At 41.7% G+C, this 15,517-nt stretch overlaps 1 protein-coding gene across 9 annotated transcripts in view; it reads left to right on the forward strand.

Annotated features, from left to right (window-relative positions):
- Positions 1 to 15,517, forward strand: part of SUSD1 (sushi domain containing 1) — a 135,585-nt gene that overhangs the window by 57,293 nt on the left and 62,775 nt on the right. For 8 of the 9 annotated variants that reach the window (XR_004001066.1, XR_004001067.1, XR_004001063.1 and 5 more), the window contains exons 18-19: positions 11,459 to 11,552; positions 12,723 to 12,978. Coding sequence is in view for 3 of the 9 variants with exons in the window: in XM_030567916.1 (XP_030423776.1) it covers positions 11,459 to 11,552; positions 12,723 to 12,978 (350 nt within the window). In the remaining 6 variants the exon portion in view is untranslated. Of the gene's footprint in view, positions 1 to 11,458; positions 11,553 to 12,722; positions 12,979 to 13,160; positions 13,285 to 15,517 lie in introns of all 9 variants that reach the window. The other variant, XR_004001068.1, reaches the window with a different exon arrangement.

Consider the following 15,517-nt stretch of genomic DNA (forward strand, 5'->3'; position numbering starts at 1 on the left):
ATGAACAGCAATTATTGGATGATTTTTGCTTGAAAATTGCTGAGTTGTCATTCAAAAGTAGTGAATTGTTGTATCGGGTCATGTGTTTTGTTAGAACAAAGCATGTCCCGGAATTTGATTGATTGAGATGCTTTTGAATATTCACAGTTATAACATGTAGGCATTACACTTTACATTGTCATCCTGTAAGAGTTCACAAGCTGTGCAAGAGCAGTTCATTACTTGTTCAGATGACCTGTACAGAATACTTTCTAGCAGGTGCTGCATGAAACAGTGTTGATGATTTGGTACCTGGCATGTTTCTCTTTGAGTTGAGTTAGTACTGAATAAACAGTTCTGGGTGAGGTATCTGTAGAGCGCTCCCTGAGTACAAATTTATATCCTTGGATGCAGATATATATTTATATCCACACAGGGCTGCAGGTATTTGGTGGAGAGGCATAAAAATTTGGTCATGTCTGCTTATCAAGTAAGATCTCATTAAAAGGCCCATTTTACTTTTTTATAAGAGTAATGGGGTTTGAGTCACTTTTTATTTAGCTCCCACATTTAAATTTTATAAAATTACACAATTTAGGATTAATAAAACAAGCCCTCAGATGGCTGTACTTTGGTGTTGATGGAGTTATCCTAATTTGTATGCCACTTTAAGCTTGTTAAAGTGCTTTGTGGCCTTTTGGGATCAAAAGTCCTATGTAAATGTAAGATACCTCAGACGATCTAATGCTGTAAGAAAGCTGAAAGACTGAAACAAATGTTTTACTGTGGATGTACTGTAACTGGCCTAACCTTTGTTGTCGGGTGATGTAGCTGCTGGAGGTTTCATGCTGATTTCTTTGGGGGAAGCATAAGGAAGCATGGCCCTCAATTTACCCACAGTTAACAAATGTTCCTAGTGAGACATGGATTTACATTTTAGAACATAGGATCACATCTTCAGCTGGTGTAAATTTCCATACCTCATTAACTTCAATAGAAGTTTACTGCAGTTGAGGACCAGGCCCATAGATTCCGTAATGCTAGAGGCCCTCTTATAGAGACACATCATTACATGGTGACCATATTCCTCTGTGGAGGAAATTAATAAGGTTGGAGAGTGTATTTCATGTGAACCTATGCCATACAGTTACATGTTAGTGAAAGGTTGTTTTGTGCCAAGACAAAAAAGAGAGAGAATCTACAGTGCTGATAAATGTCTATTAGGAAACCTATGTTGGCTTCTGATATCCTGAATGAGATGATTCATTATACCCATAATGGGATGTGTGGCTACACAAAACATGGAATTCAGCAGCTAGCTACTTTCCTTACTGTAGGCAGCCTGGCAAGCAGATTCCTTTTAAAATAAGTCTGTGATGAGCATGTTATTGTTCTCATCTCCTGGCCATAAAGATTCTCTATTGAGTGCTTCATAGAGCACTGAAATTCTGTTCCTTTCATATTCCTTACAGTATCCTTCTGAGGCTGCCTTTTCTGCCCTCCCGGCTTGCATAAGAGGTTTTTACTATGTGCTCACGTGAAATGAGAGGTCGAGTCATGAAAAATGGCTGGGCAATCATTGACCAATCGCTGTTAAAAGACTAGTGATGTGAGCATTCTGTGTTCTGGCAGGAAGGACAGTTTGTGTCTGTTTCTCCTGCTCCCTTCCATCACATCCCCTTCCCCCCCCCCAAAAAAAGGCTGTTAAGGTTGTATTGTCTCTGATTCATTATTTCTCTGTTGGAGTTACTGATTGTGTGTAGTCCCAAGTGTGCTTTTCCCTTTTATAGATCATTCGTGAAGAAGATATCCTAGGTAATACATTGTCGCTGACTATTTCTGAATTTAAGAAATGTCTTTTTTATAAACACTCACTGCCATTTGAAAAATGGCTAGGGAGAATTTAAGAAATACTGGTCTTAAATGAATAAGCCACAGAAAGGATATGTATTACAGAATCATAGATGATTAGGGTTGGAAGAGACCTCAGGAGGTCATCTAGTGCCACCCCCTGCTCAAAGCAGAACTAACCCCAACTAAATCATTCCAGCCAGGGGCTTTACCAAACCGGGCCTTAAAAACCTCTAAGAATGGAGATTCCACCACCTCCCTAGGTAATCCATTCTAGTGCTTCATAGAATCATAGAATATCAGGGTTGGAAGGGACCTCAGCAGGTCATCTAGTCCAACCCCGTGCTCAAAGCAGGACCAATTCCCAACTAAATCATCCCAGCCAGGGCTTTGTCAAGCCTGACCTTAAAAACCTCCTTAAAAACCGAGACCTCCCCCATTGCAACTTGAGACCACTGCTCCTTGTTCTGTCATCTGCCATCACTGAGAACAGCCTAGCTCCATCCTCTTTGGAACCCCCCTTCAGGTAGTTGAAGGCTGCTATCAAATCCCACCTCACTCTTCTCTTCTGCAGACTAAATAATCCGTTCCCTCAGCCTCTCCTCATAAATCATGTGCCTGGCCCACTAATCATTTTCATTGCCCTCCACTGGATTCCCTTCAGTTTGTTCACATCCTTCTGTAGAGAGGGGCCAAAAACTGGACACAGTACTCCAGATGTGGCCTCACCAGTGGCAAATAGAAGGGAATAATCGCTTCCCTCGATCTGCTGGCAGTGCTCCTATTAATGCAGCCCAATATGTCATTAGCCTTCTTGGCACAAGGACACACTGTTGACTCATATCCAGCTTCTCGTCCACTAATCCCCAGTTCCTTTTCTGCAGAACTGCTGCTTAGCCAGTCAGTCCCCAGTCTGCAGTGATGCATGGGATTCTTCCATCTTAAGTGCAGGTCTCTGCACTTGTCCTTGTTGAACCTCATTAGATTTCTTTTGGCTCAATCCTCCAATTTGTCTAGATCACTCTGGACCCTATCCCTACCCTCCAGCATATCTACTTCCCCCTAGCTTAGTGTCATCCGCGAACTTGCTGAGGGTGCAATCATCCCATCATCCAGATCATTAATGAAGATGTTGAACAAAACTGACCCCAGACAGACCCCTGAGGCACTCCACTTGATACCGGCTGCCAGTTAGTCATGGAGCCATTGGTCACTACCTTTTGTGCCCGACAATCTAGCATGCTTTCTGTTCACCTTACAGTCCATTCATCCAGTCCATACTTTTTTAACTTGCTGGCAAGAATACTGTGGGAGACCGTTTCAAAAGCTGTGCTAAAGTCAAGGTAAATCACATCCATCACATTCCCCATATCCACAGAGCCACTTATGTCATCAAAGAAGGCAATCAGGTTGGTCAGGCATGATTTGCCCTTGGTGAATCCATGCTGACTATTCCTTTTCACCTTCCTCTCCTCCAAGTGCTTCAAAATGGATTCCTTGAGGACCCGCTCTATGATTTTTCCAGGGACTGAGGTGAGGCTGACCGGTTTGTAGTTCCCCAGGTTCTCTTTCTTCCCTTTTTTAAAGAAGGGCACTATATTTGCCTTTTTCCAATCATCCGGCACCTCCCCCAATCACCATGAGTTTTCAAAGATAATGGCCAATGGCTCTGCAATCACATCAGCCAACTCAGCACCCTCAGATGCATTGCATCTGGCCCCATGGACTTGTGCATGTCCAGCTTTTCTAGATAGTCCTTAACCTGTCCTTTCACCACTGGGAACTGCTTACCTCCTCTCCATACTGTGTTGCCCAGTGAAGCAGTTTGGGAGCTGACCTTCTCTGTGAAGACAGAAGCAAAAAAAGCATTGAATACTTCAGCTTTTTCTGCATCATCTGTCACTAGGTTGCCTCCCCCATTCAGTAAGGGTCCCACACTTTCCCTGACCACCTTCTTGTTGCTCACATACCTGTAGAAACCCTTCTTGTTACCTTTCACATCCCTTGCTAGTTGCAACTCCAATTGTGCTTTGGCCTTCCTGATTATACCCCTGCATTCTCGAGCAATATTTTTATACTCCTCTCTAGTCATCTGTCCAAGTTTCCACTTCTTGTAAGCTTCCTTTTTGTGTTAAGCCAAGCTGGTCATCTGCCATATTTACTATTGTTTCTGCACATCGGGATGGTTTATTCCTGCACCCTCAATAAGGCTTCCTTAAAATACAGCCACCTCTGCTGGACTGCTTTCCCTCTCTTATTAGCGTCCCAGGGGATCCTGCCCATCAATTCCCTGAGGGAGTCAAAGTCTGCTTTTCTGAAGTCCAGGGTCTGTATTTCGCTGCTCTCCTTCCTTGTGTCAGGATCCTGAACTCGACCATCTCATAATCACTGCTGCCCGGGTTGCCACCCACTTCTACTCCTCACAATTCTTCCATATTTGTGAGCAGAAGGTCAAGAGGAGCAGAGCTTCTAGTAGGTTCCTCCAGCACTTGCCCGAGGAAATTGTCCCCAACAATCTCCAAAAACTTCCTGGATTGTCTGTGCGCAGTGTTGGTGGGAGTTCGTGCTGAGTGAATAGATGCCTCCTTCTGATAAAGAGGGTGCAGACTGCCCTGTAAAAACATTATTAATCTGAACATACAACAGTTTCCTGCCATCTAGAAAAGTACATTTTAAAATGCCGAGGCAATAAAACATCTGTGTCTGTGAGCCTCTTGAAAAAGCATAAGGAAAGGAGAGAAGATACTTGGAAATCAGTATAGTTTTTTAACATTCTCCATGCCAGACTGATTAAAAAATGTTCTTTATCTGCAGAATAGCTACACTTAAAAGTCATGGCCAGAATTTTCAAAAACACTTAGTGTTTTGAGTGTGTCTGTTTTTGGGTGCTCCACTTGATACACATTAAAGAGACCTGATTTTCAGGTGCACTTCTTGAAAATCAACCCTCACTAGTCTCAAATTGGGCAACCAATACCACTAGTTACTTTTTGAAATCTCAGCACATGACCTCACTTAATGTTGTTTATTTTTTTAATGTGCCACAGCTGTACAGGTATGTAAAGAATTAACATGGTCCCTGTCCTACAGAGCCTACAGAGTAAATACTGTGCAAATAATAAAAAAAGAAGGCAAATGCACTTTGGAACAGAAGCTTAAGAGCTACAGTATGTTTCTTGCAACAACAATAGCACAAGGATGGTGAAATGAGGAGGAGGTTGCCCTTGGAAATATTAGCAGAATGCTATGCAAAACAAGTGTGTTTGAGAAGAGATTTGAGAGGCAGAGGTGGGGAACATTTAGAGACAGTAATTAAAAAGGCAGTTCCAACATACAGTAGGAGGAGTGTGAAAGAAGGTGTGAAAATGAATGTGTTCATGGTTTGTTCCTCCCTCATTGTGCTGCAGCAATCACATTATCTCCCAGGCTTTGTGCTGTATAACCTTGAGTTATAATTTGTTTTTTAAAATTGTTTTTCTCGGATAACATTTGTTTTCTTGTAACATCCTGAGCACATCTTTATAAATACATCTTTCTTATAAAGATGGGGTAAACAGCAGGCATATCAACAGAGAGCAGCCAGTGTTAATTTTTAAGGAGCACCATCAAGGTTTTTAGACCTGAAAGCCAGACCTTCTGGCTGTATTTTGACTTGTAGGTTCCCTGTCTGCTCCAATGTTTTGGCTTCAGAGAGTAGGAATTTTTGCATAATTGAGTACTCTGTCTGTTCACTAAAGAGGAACAAGCAGGCAGAGTGCAGGGATAATATGACATGTATGTGTGCTTCTGTCAACATGAAGAAACCCAGCACCTCTGCCTGGTCACCCAAGAACAGTGGTGAGATGTTAGTCCACCGGCAACCCTTGTTTAGGGGGAAGGAAATGAGAGATTCTTTAGAAAGAGACCAATTTAAGAGGAAATTTTAACCCTTAGGCCACTAGCTAACCACCAGTTGTTTAACACTTTGGAGACTGGCCAGTTTCCTAAGGTTTAGAATGAACCACTCTGTGTTGGAACACGATGCTTGTTAGGAAGATCGCTGGTCACAGGGAAGTGGAGCTATTGTGTCTGAGTTACTAAAGGGGAACATTTAACTTCCCCTCCAATGAAAACATGCATATTGGGTTCTGTAACTCTTCCAGTATTTTCTTCCCACACATAACCTCTTTTTAAAAAAAAGAAAAATAGAAAATTGCTGTGAGCAGGGTATGTTCCTACTTTACACTCTGCTTCTTGTTACTTGCTACAGGTATTTGTATATACCAGTTACAGTGTTTGGATAAAGATATTGCAGGAGCTTTTGAGTCCTCAGACCTCTCAGATGCCCTTCTGGCACACAAATATAGTGACCCCTCACTCTTCTTATTAAAAATTATTTACATCAGAAATGAATAATCATGAAACTGAAGGTCTAAAAAGAGGTATTTGCCCTAAAGGAATGAATTCCATAGCATTATGTTTCCTCCATGAATAGTTTTGTGTTGCCCCTCTCATTTCTGGGTTTTTCTCACATATTGCATCCTGAAATGGAATTCTGTAACCTTAGGGGAAAAGAAAACAGCTTACCATTGTTCCACTCATGTGCAAGTAGGAATAGAGTCAGGCTAACTCACCCAACTTCCCTCATGGTTGGGGGATCTTAAATTTGTTTTTCTTTTTTCAAATGTTAAAAATTTCTGCCTTCCACTGAGGGAGGAAGGGACGGTAGGAAACGTGGATTTACTGTGGATATTCCCTGCTATTTGTGCTATCATGACAGACCCTCGGGGGTGATGAGTTACAGCGTATACCTTTTAGAAAACAAGAATGACAGAGAAATGATTTTCTGTTTCAGTGAAGCAGGCAGGGGGACTGATGACAACCAGTAATATAAATGTATGTGTTTTTATGTGACAGGGATTTAGTCTCCAATCCTGCAAACCTGTGATATATTTAACTTTAAATAAGTGAGTAGTCCTATTGAAGCTCATGGGACTGCTTGAATGAAGAAAATGTAAGCACATGCATAAACTGTTGACAGGATCGGTGCCATAAACTAGCCCAATGCTGTTGTCTGAGAGGTTGTATGTGCAGTCCTTCCTCTATATATAAACTTAATCTCCTTTCAGTGTGTTGTGGGGTTTCTACAGGTCTCTGTTTTGGCCATTTCTCTTTCTGCATCCTGTCATTGTTATGCTGATAACTTGCAGATTTACTTCTGCACACCTGACCTGTCTCCTCCTAGCCAAACCAAAATCTCAGTTTAGTTTTCTGACATCTTCCCATAGACCAACTTTCCTCTTAAACACAGCCTGGCCAAAACAGAACTCCTAATCATTCCCCCCAGTCCTCCAGGATACCACCACCATCCTTCCTTTTGCCGAGGCCCATAGCCCGGACATTTTCTTTGACTTGGCCCTCTCTAGGTCTCCACTTCCAGGCCACATCTAAATCTTTGCATTTCTTGCTGCATAACATCTCTTAAGATACTGCCTTTCCTCTCTGTCCGCACAACTAAAACTCTCATCCAGGCCCTTATTTTTCCTGTCTCTCCTGCTCCAGTGGTCTCCTCTCTGGCCTTGACAAATTCCATCTTGTTTCAAATTCTGCTGCCAGGAGCATTTTTCTGACTTGTGACATTGATCCCATCTCTTCCCTCTTTGTCCCTCTCCAGCTTCACCTTCTTGTCCACATCAGACATAAACTACTTGTCTTCACTTTTAAGGCCTCCACAGCCTAACCCTGCCTTACCCAGCATTTCACACATGGGACCCCTGCAGTTCTGCAAATGATTTCCAGTCTTGATTGCCAATTTTAAAATAATTTGCAACAAACCTCTCTGTTTTTTTCCCCCTCACTCGTGCGAGAAGCTCTCCATAAACATTTGCAAAGCCACCTTGTTGTTCTCCTTCAAATCCCTATTTAAACTCTTCTCTGTCATGATGCCTACAAATAAATGATTAGGCAGCTAGTGCTCTGAGACCACTGCTTTTCATGCTGACCAGTAATGTCTCATTAGTTATTTGTGCTCCCTCATCTGTCTCTCTCTCTATCCACCTTTTCTCTCTTGTCTCACATGGATAGACTGTAAGCTCCTTGGGCCTGTGTGATAAGTATTGTATAAACATAACAATGGATCCTAGCCTCTGGTCTCTGCTACAATACAAATAAGTAATAACAATAAAGTGGAATCAGCCAGTTTAACTTTCACGGATGCAACTGAGTGAAATGCAAAAAGGAAACCAACAGAATATAGTTAATGACCCCACTTCCCTCACCCCCGAAAAAAAAATTAACATTCCATAAGATAGTGTTAAAAACACAGATAAGGGTCCTCCTCCATTACACTGTTGTTAAAAATCAATATATTTGTCTTAAGTGACTTATTAAAGTTCATTTTTTCCTCTCTTCTAGTGGGCTTTTTTGGTCATCTCCTCAGAAGATTCTGTAATAGTGGTTTTCTTCAGGTTAAAAATTCTTTGCCCTTCAGCATAACATACATGTTGTTACATACGTTGTACTTATAGTCTCTCCTCATAACCAGTGCTATTTAATCAGTACTGCTACATAACCCTCACTTGTACCATTAGTACTTATTCCATTTCTTTATTTTAAATGTGAAAATGTAATAAAAAGATTTTTATTTGAATCAAAATCCCCAAACAACCGTAAAATCCTTAAAACAATGTGTTGGCAAGAAATGTCAGTTATGCAAATGGCATAATTTCAGCAGAGAATTGTTTTCAGTTATAGCTGGGCCTGAACGAGAACCCTTGATTTGACTTCCGTGAACTTGAGGAAGGATACCATCTGGATGCAAATCTTGTGGCTCAGTTGCATCACTATTTTTAAAGCTTTCTCAGCAACAGAGAATGGCATCTAGAAAAGCAGAGAAAACCAAACAGGACTGCTCTAGTGCAAATGAAGAATTTCTAAAAGGGTGGTAAGCCAAATCATAGAATATCAAGGTTGGAAGGGACCTCAGGAGGTCATCTAGTCCAACCCCCTGCTTAAAGCAGGACCAATCCCAAGACATATTTTTGCCCCAGTTCCCTAAATGGCCCCCTCAAGGATTGAACTCACAACCCTGGGTTTAGCAGGCCAATGCTCAAACCACTGAGCTATCCCTCCCCACTGCATATGTTCATTTTAAATAGAGGCGTATTTAAAATGAGGCACAAAGAAAATAATATCCTTTTAAATGGAGTCATTATGACTGTAGTATGTATAGTAAAGTGAATTTCAGTACTGTCCTAGTCACATAGTATTGGTGGAGTGCAGAAGATCAGCTAATCAGAAAGACCTTAAAGATTCCTACTATCAAGATTTGGTAGTATAATGAAAGTGACATTGTTCATCACATGTGTAGTGATTAGTCTGTGCAGTCCTAAGGCTTCAGTTGTAAACCGCGTCTGTAAAAAAGTCAGAGGCCTCTGAGATTTAAAACAGGAACAAATAAATTCGGAATCTTAATGTTTTTTAAAAATTGGGCCATTCCTGTGAGAAACATCTGCTTGATAACGAACAGGTGAGTCACATCAATATCATCCAAAAGCTACCAAGTTTGATCTGGGGTTGTGTGCTCAAATGGTATGGACGGCAACGCTGGCTTTAGTTTTTTCCATGGCCGAGTTCTACGCACTGGTTTGGGGAAGAAGCTCGCACACAGACCTGATCAACATCCAATTAAATGTGGCTCTGAGACTTGTAAGTGGCACCCTGAAGACCATGCCACTGCCTTAGATTCCAGTCCTTCAAAGTCCTTTCTTCAACCATCTGGTGAGAGATGGCTATGTTACACGAGTACAAAAAAGTTCTTGCTTGTCCAAAGTTCTTTGTTCACCCACCTCACGCTTGCCGTAAGTCCTGCTGGCCATTCTGGGTGTTTGGAGAAGCTCTTCTGTCATTCAGCTTCAACTCAGAAAACTCCTGGTGGATGCAATGGGCAGGCTCTGACATAAACAACAAGCACCTTGTACATGATCACACCGTCGAACGACCTGGTTTCTTGCTCTGCCAAAGACAGTAGATGACCATCAACCATATTAGGACATTACACGAAAGATGTGTGCACCTGATGCACAAATGGAGAATCAAGGATTTACCACAGTGTGAATGCGGAGTCTTCCAAACCATTGGACATGATGTGAACCAAACCAAAAATGTCTTGTCATTTCCAGGAGGTATAGCCTCAAGATCTGTGCTGTTTTCCTATTTCACTGGCAATGCTATTACATGTGCTTTCTGCTGTGTTTTGGCTTCCAGCTAACACTGTGACCCAGCTCAAATATTCTTGCCATAAAAATGAAACTCATGGTGAAGTTCCAAATTCCTGGCCTACCCAGCACTGATTCTGAGAGGGGTATTTGAAGCGGGGTTTGGTTGAAGATAGGGATGGATACTGGCACTTTTAGGTTTGTGTCACTGCAAAGTTTGAAGAATGCTGCTTCAAGCTGGTGGCCTGTAATCCTGATAGAATGTTTTTATTGTAATTTACCTGAAGACCAAGATGGGTAAATGTTAATGGTAAGCCACTGAATTTGGGGCTGCAGCTTTTCACTCTTGATCAGGAATTTTCCCACACAATGGCTGCCTTGCATTAGGTGCTGCCATTGTGTCTGACTTCATGGAGGTGGTCTGAAGGCTTTATTTTTCCCATGGGGATTGTTAAATTTTGATGTTCTGCAGGCCTGATACTTGACTTATTTTTGGCACGCATTAACATTTTGGCAACATGTATTTTTCTTAATGTCCTGGTAATCAAATACTGCACATGGAAGAACTTCCTCATAAAGTCCTCCTGTTTTCTGGGGTGAGAATTTAAACCAATTTTTAAATTTTGGATTGTTGCTGCTTCTCATCTTATAAGGGCAGTCTGAAGAGACTTAGATGTGCTTAAAGTTTTAACAACTTGTATTTCTGACCAGTTACCCAAAGTGGCAAAGACTCCAAACTTTAAAGGCACTTGTTGCTGGCAGATTTGCAACTCTTCAAGCCACATGCTAGGCCAGGTAGTTACTGGTTAGTGCCCTAAAGCTGTTTTCCGCTTTACACTGTCTGTCTGAAATTTAATACAAAGCTCAGATCGGCTCGACATTTTAGGCCTTGTGCACTTCGGCGAGGATTAAAAAAAAATAAAAATCCCTAATATTTTCTCCAGGCAGAAAATTGAATTAAAGCTTCTCTTGACTGTGCTGGATGTCAAAGGAAGGGAGGGTACAAAATAGGAATCAAAGAAAGCTACTGCAACAGAATTTTTTTTCCTACCTTTGAGTTTTCCAGGAGTTGAGGGGGCTTTTGAAAGTTCAGGGAAGTACTTGGTGAAAGTCTCCTATGACAGCTTAAAATATTTGACTGAGGTGTTCAAGGTCTACAAGAAGTAAGGTTCAAATCTCACATATTTGTTTTCTCAGGTTGAGCCTGCTGATATGCAGTTCAATCAAAATTAAAATAATCTCCAATATTTGTTAACCAAAAACATTGTCTGTACATTTTAAAGTATTTTGTATTCAGATTTGAATCTAAAGCCCAGCTCTAGCTTTTAGGGTTAGCATTTTAGTTACTGTGCTGTGTGAGAAAAAGCTTACTACCCTCACACTTGGATTATTCCTCAAACTTTTCTAACGTACTGATTCTGTTTGCTTTTTAGATCCTCTATTCCCAGAAATAGAGTTTGTTACAGTACAAGGGCCTGCACCAGCACTCAGCCTACGAAAAGCAGAAGATAGAAATGGACCTATCAGGTCTGTGGGGTTTTTTTTTACATGCTCCCGACTCTCTCAAAATATATTTTTAAAGTACTGATCATTTAGATGTTTGTGTATTTTAAACTGTCTTCAATTAGATTATTTTATTAGCGATGGGACCAAACCAGAAAGTTTGAATCCAGGTCCCATCTTCACTGTAACTTGTGATTGTTCAGATCTGGAGTTTTGCTTTGGGTTAATCTCTCCTTGGGACCACAATTCTGTCCTTAATTACTCTGAATTTATGGCTCAGTGGAGCTACCCCAGATATTCATTGGTGTAACTAAGAGCAGTTTATACTTGTCATATGCAAACCACATTATACAGCTTGCAGGAAATTCTCTAGTAGCCAGGAGGAAGTTAAGAAAGAAGGTCTATTCTCCAAATCCTGATAAACAGCAACACCATATTCATTTACTGGTACCAAAATAATAAATACTCTTTGGAGTAGTGAGTGTTAACTCTGCTGACATATGTTGGTAAGTGCTTGGGAAATGAGAGAGACGAATTACTGTAACTTGTGTTATAGTAAGGCAGGAAATACTTGGAAATGAAAACATAGTGCAGGAACCAAAGCACAGTGTAACAACAGTACAGTGCATGTACTCTGTGAGTTGCTCTTTTTCGTGGGAGGACATCACCCTCTGAACTTTTGGTGAACTCGAGGGACAAGTTTCTAATTAAAGTCATAGATGGGAGCTCTCGTCACCTTCTTGATACTGGAAACAGCACCTTTCTGGGAAATCAGGAACAAATAGGTTTTAATAGGTTGATAAAGTCTTTCAGCTCTGCTTTGGCTGCAAGGAGAAAGTTGCGTGTTGGATGAATTGAGCAAACACGCAGTTTGTAGTGATTCATAGTTGGCAATTCTCATACGAAAATACTAAATTAGCATGCCCAGTCATGTTAAATCTGTGTGTGCAATTTGGAAAATTAGCCTTATAATAGGCATATATAGTCTGTTTTATACAGAGGGCAATAAATAGCACATATATAAAGGGAAATATTTCACCCACACATGGAAAGAGTTCACCCGGGATGTTAGTGATTTGAAAACTGTTAAACAAAGGGCCAAAATATTTGGAAGACTACATGCAAATATGATTTCTCACTGGTGTTTAGAGCATGGAAATGAATGCTGATGCTTGCTTTTCTGTTTCATTCTAGTTTTTATCAAGTGATTGTGCTTCCCTTGGCCTTGCAAAGCACATTTACTTGTGATTCCCTGGCTGCTGTGACTTTCTTTAACAATGCCACTGATGCTAAGGGGTATGTGGCAGCTGAATTCCTCGCCGAGGATGTTGCTGACAACATGCTGATCTCTGTTGGAGACAGACATTACTACGGGGCATTCTATAATGCTCCCTTAAAGCAGGGGAAAGATTACTGTGTGGTACTGAGAATTATAAGCCAATGGAATAAGGTAATGGGTATTTTAAATAAACTTTTCTCTGAGTCTTTGTTGAATGAAAGAAGTTTTAATTGGAAAACGAGGGAAAATGTTTAGCTTTTTGTTCTGTTTTGATGATATTGTCAGGGACAAGAAGTAGATGATATAAAACTTAAATTGAAATGTCCTGAAGTAGCCATTTTAATTGCCTGCAGATCTCTTCACCATTGTGATGCAGAAGCGATTCTGGATGCTGAAATATAAACAAAGGAAAGGATTAGGGATTTAGTGCCAACTTCTGCATTCAGGGATGGGTGCACAAACACCACTGATTCATAGGTAATTACAGGTGCCTATAATTTACAAAGGCCATAATTTAGCCTTAGGGAGTGCTAGTATCTGAAAGTCACTCAACAGTAACATATGATTTTTTCTTTTGAGTCAAGTGCTTTTACTGTGAGGTATTCTGTCCTTCCAAGTGACACTACAAGATGACCAGACTTTCTTTAATGGAGTTTTTTGTTTTACTTGCATTTTAGCCTTATAAATAACAGGGAATGTCAACTTTGGGCAACCCTGGTTTTGTGGGAAGACTTGTTGCGAGGGCGTATATTTACACTAATACCTGTATTGAAGGGGCAGGGTTGTTGAATTTTCAACATTTGAGGAGAAGGAAGCCTTTTTAGTCACTGAAGTTAAATAGGGCTGTGTAATGGCGTGAGAATCACCCCTGCGGCACCTCCTGCTGGCGTCCTGGGAATTAGCTCTTTTTTCCAGTCTTGGAGTGCCCTCTGCAGGCCGACATCTACTGCCACTGGGCCTCCCGTGTCCCTCCCGGACCCCGGTATCTGGGGTGCTGCCCCCTGGCAGTAATCCCTCACTCTCATGGTCTCCCTTCACCAGGGATCCCGACCCCCTAATCCCACCTTGCCTCAGCCGGTGGCTACTGCCAGTCAGCTATGAGTCCTTGGTCCCTGGGGCAGACTGCAGTCTAAGAGCCAGTCATCACAGGCAAGGGGGTAGGACCTTCTGTCTTCCTTTGCCACCCAGTACCTCAGGGGTGGGTCTAGGACCAGCCCTGCAGCCTGGGGAGTCGCCGGGCTGGAGCTCCCCTGCTCCTCTGTCCTTTCCCCATCCCTGCTTCACTCCAGGTACCTTTACTATCGACAGCCAGGCCCTGCTCCCTCCAAGACTGGAGAGACAGAGGGCTTGGCTACACTCACACTTTACAGCGCTGCAACTGGGGTGTGAAAAAACACCCCCCTGAGCGCTGCAAGATTCAGCACTGTAAAGCGTCAGTGTAATCGGGGCAGCAGCGCTGGGAGCGCGGCTCCCAGCGCTGCACGCTACACCCGTAAGGGATATGGTTTACATGCAGCGCTGGGAGATCTCTCTCCCAGCGCTGCCGCTCTGACTACACTCACACTTCAAAGCGCTGCTGCGGCAGTGCTCTGAAATTCCAAATGTAGCCATACCCAGAGACTCTAGCTCCAAGCTAGCAGCGCTTTTGTAAGGACCTGCTGTGCTCAGTTTGGGGCGTGACCCCAGCAGTGTCTGCTTTCCTAAGTAGCTTGGGCTTTTCCTTGCAGCCCCAGCGCTCTCCCAAGGCTGGCCTTAACCCTGTCAGGGTAACCACCCCTCTACAGGCTGTCAAGTGATTTAAAAAAAATTAATCACGAGATTTAAAAAATCAGTTGCAATTAATTGCAATTTTAAGCTCATTGTTAAACAATAATAAAATACCAATTGACATTTACTATAAATATCTTGGATGGTTTTTCTACATTTTCGAATATATTTATTTCAATTACAACACAGAATACAAAGAGTACAGCTCTCACTTTATTTTAAATAGTTATTACACCAGACCAAAGAATTTTAAATAATGTGACTAAATTCCTAAATTGCTTAACTTTCACATTATTGTTCTTGTGAAGTCACATTTCAGCATCATACACCTGGTCTATACTAGACAAATTACTCATTCCTGACAATGAATGTCAGCAATGGTTAATTTTTCTAGTGTAGACCAAGCCATAGAGTATTCCGGGTAATACAGGACCTGAAATTTCAAAAAACAGAACTTTCATGTCTTTTTTTTTTTATACATCATAAAGTAACCAAAAAAGGCACAATCCCATTCTTTTCCTTTTGCAGGTCACCTTTAAATATTCTCCTACAGTTTTGAAACCCAAGCCCCATAGCATTGTACATGAGAACCAGAAAATGAAAAGGGCTTTTAATAAAATTGCAACCTATGCACCAGTCCAAGCTGAGTGAAATGTGAAAGACTGAGGGAAATGTGAGGGACATCCACTTATGCTAGCCAAATGTCATGCCACCTGATCCTCTCCAACAGGGAATGCTTGGAGAGCATCAGGGAAGAAGATAGGAGAACTGAGATAATGGAGGAGTACCATTTTTCCTAATGATAAATTTGGCAGGTGAGAAGTGGGAATTCTGGAGAGAGATGGGGCTTGGGAGATAGCTACAGATTGCCTGACAGTATCATGAAAACCTCCCTTAAGTAGAACAAATTGTCCATCTCTGGATGTGTCCTTCTCAGTGAGAG

The sequence above is a fragment of the Gopherus evgoodei genome, chromosome 6, assembly GCF_007399415.2.
Source record: "Gopherus evgoodei ecotype Sinaloan lineage chromosome 6, rGopEvg1_v1.p, whole genome shotgun sequence".
Lineage (NCBI taxonomy): Eukaryota > Metazoa > Chordata > Testudines > Testudinidae > Gopherus > Gopherus evgoodei.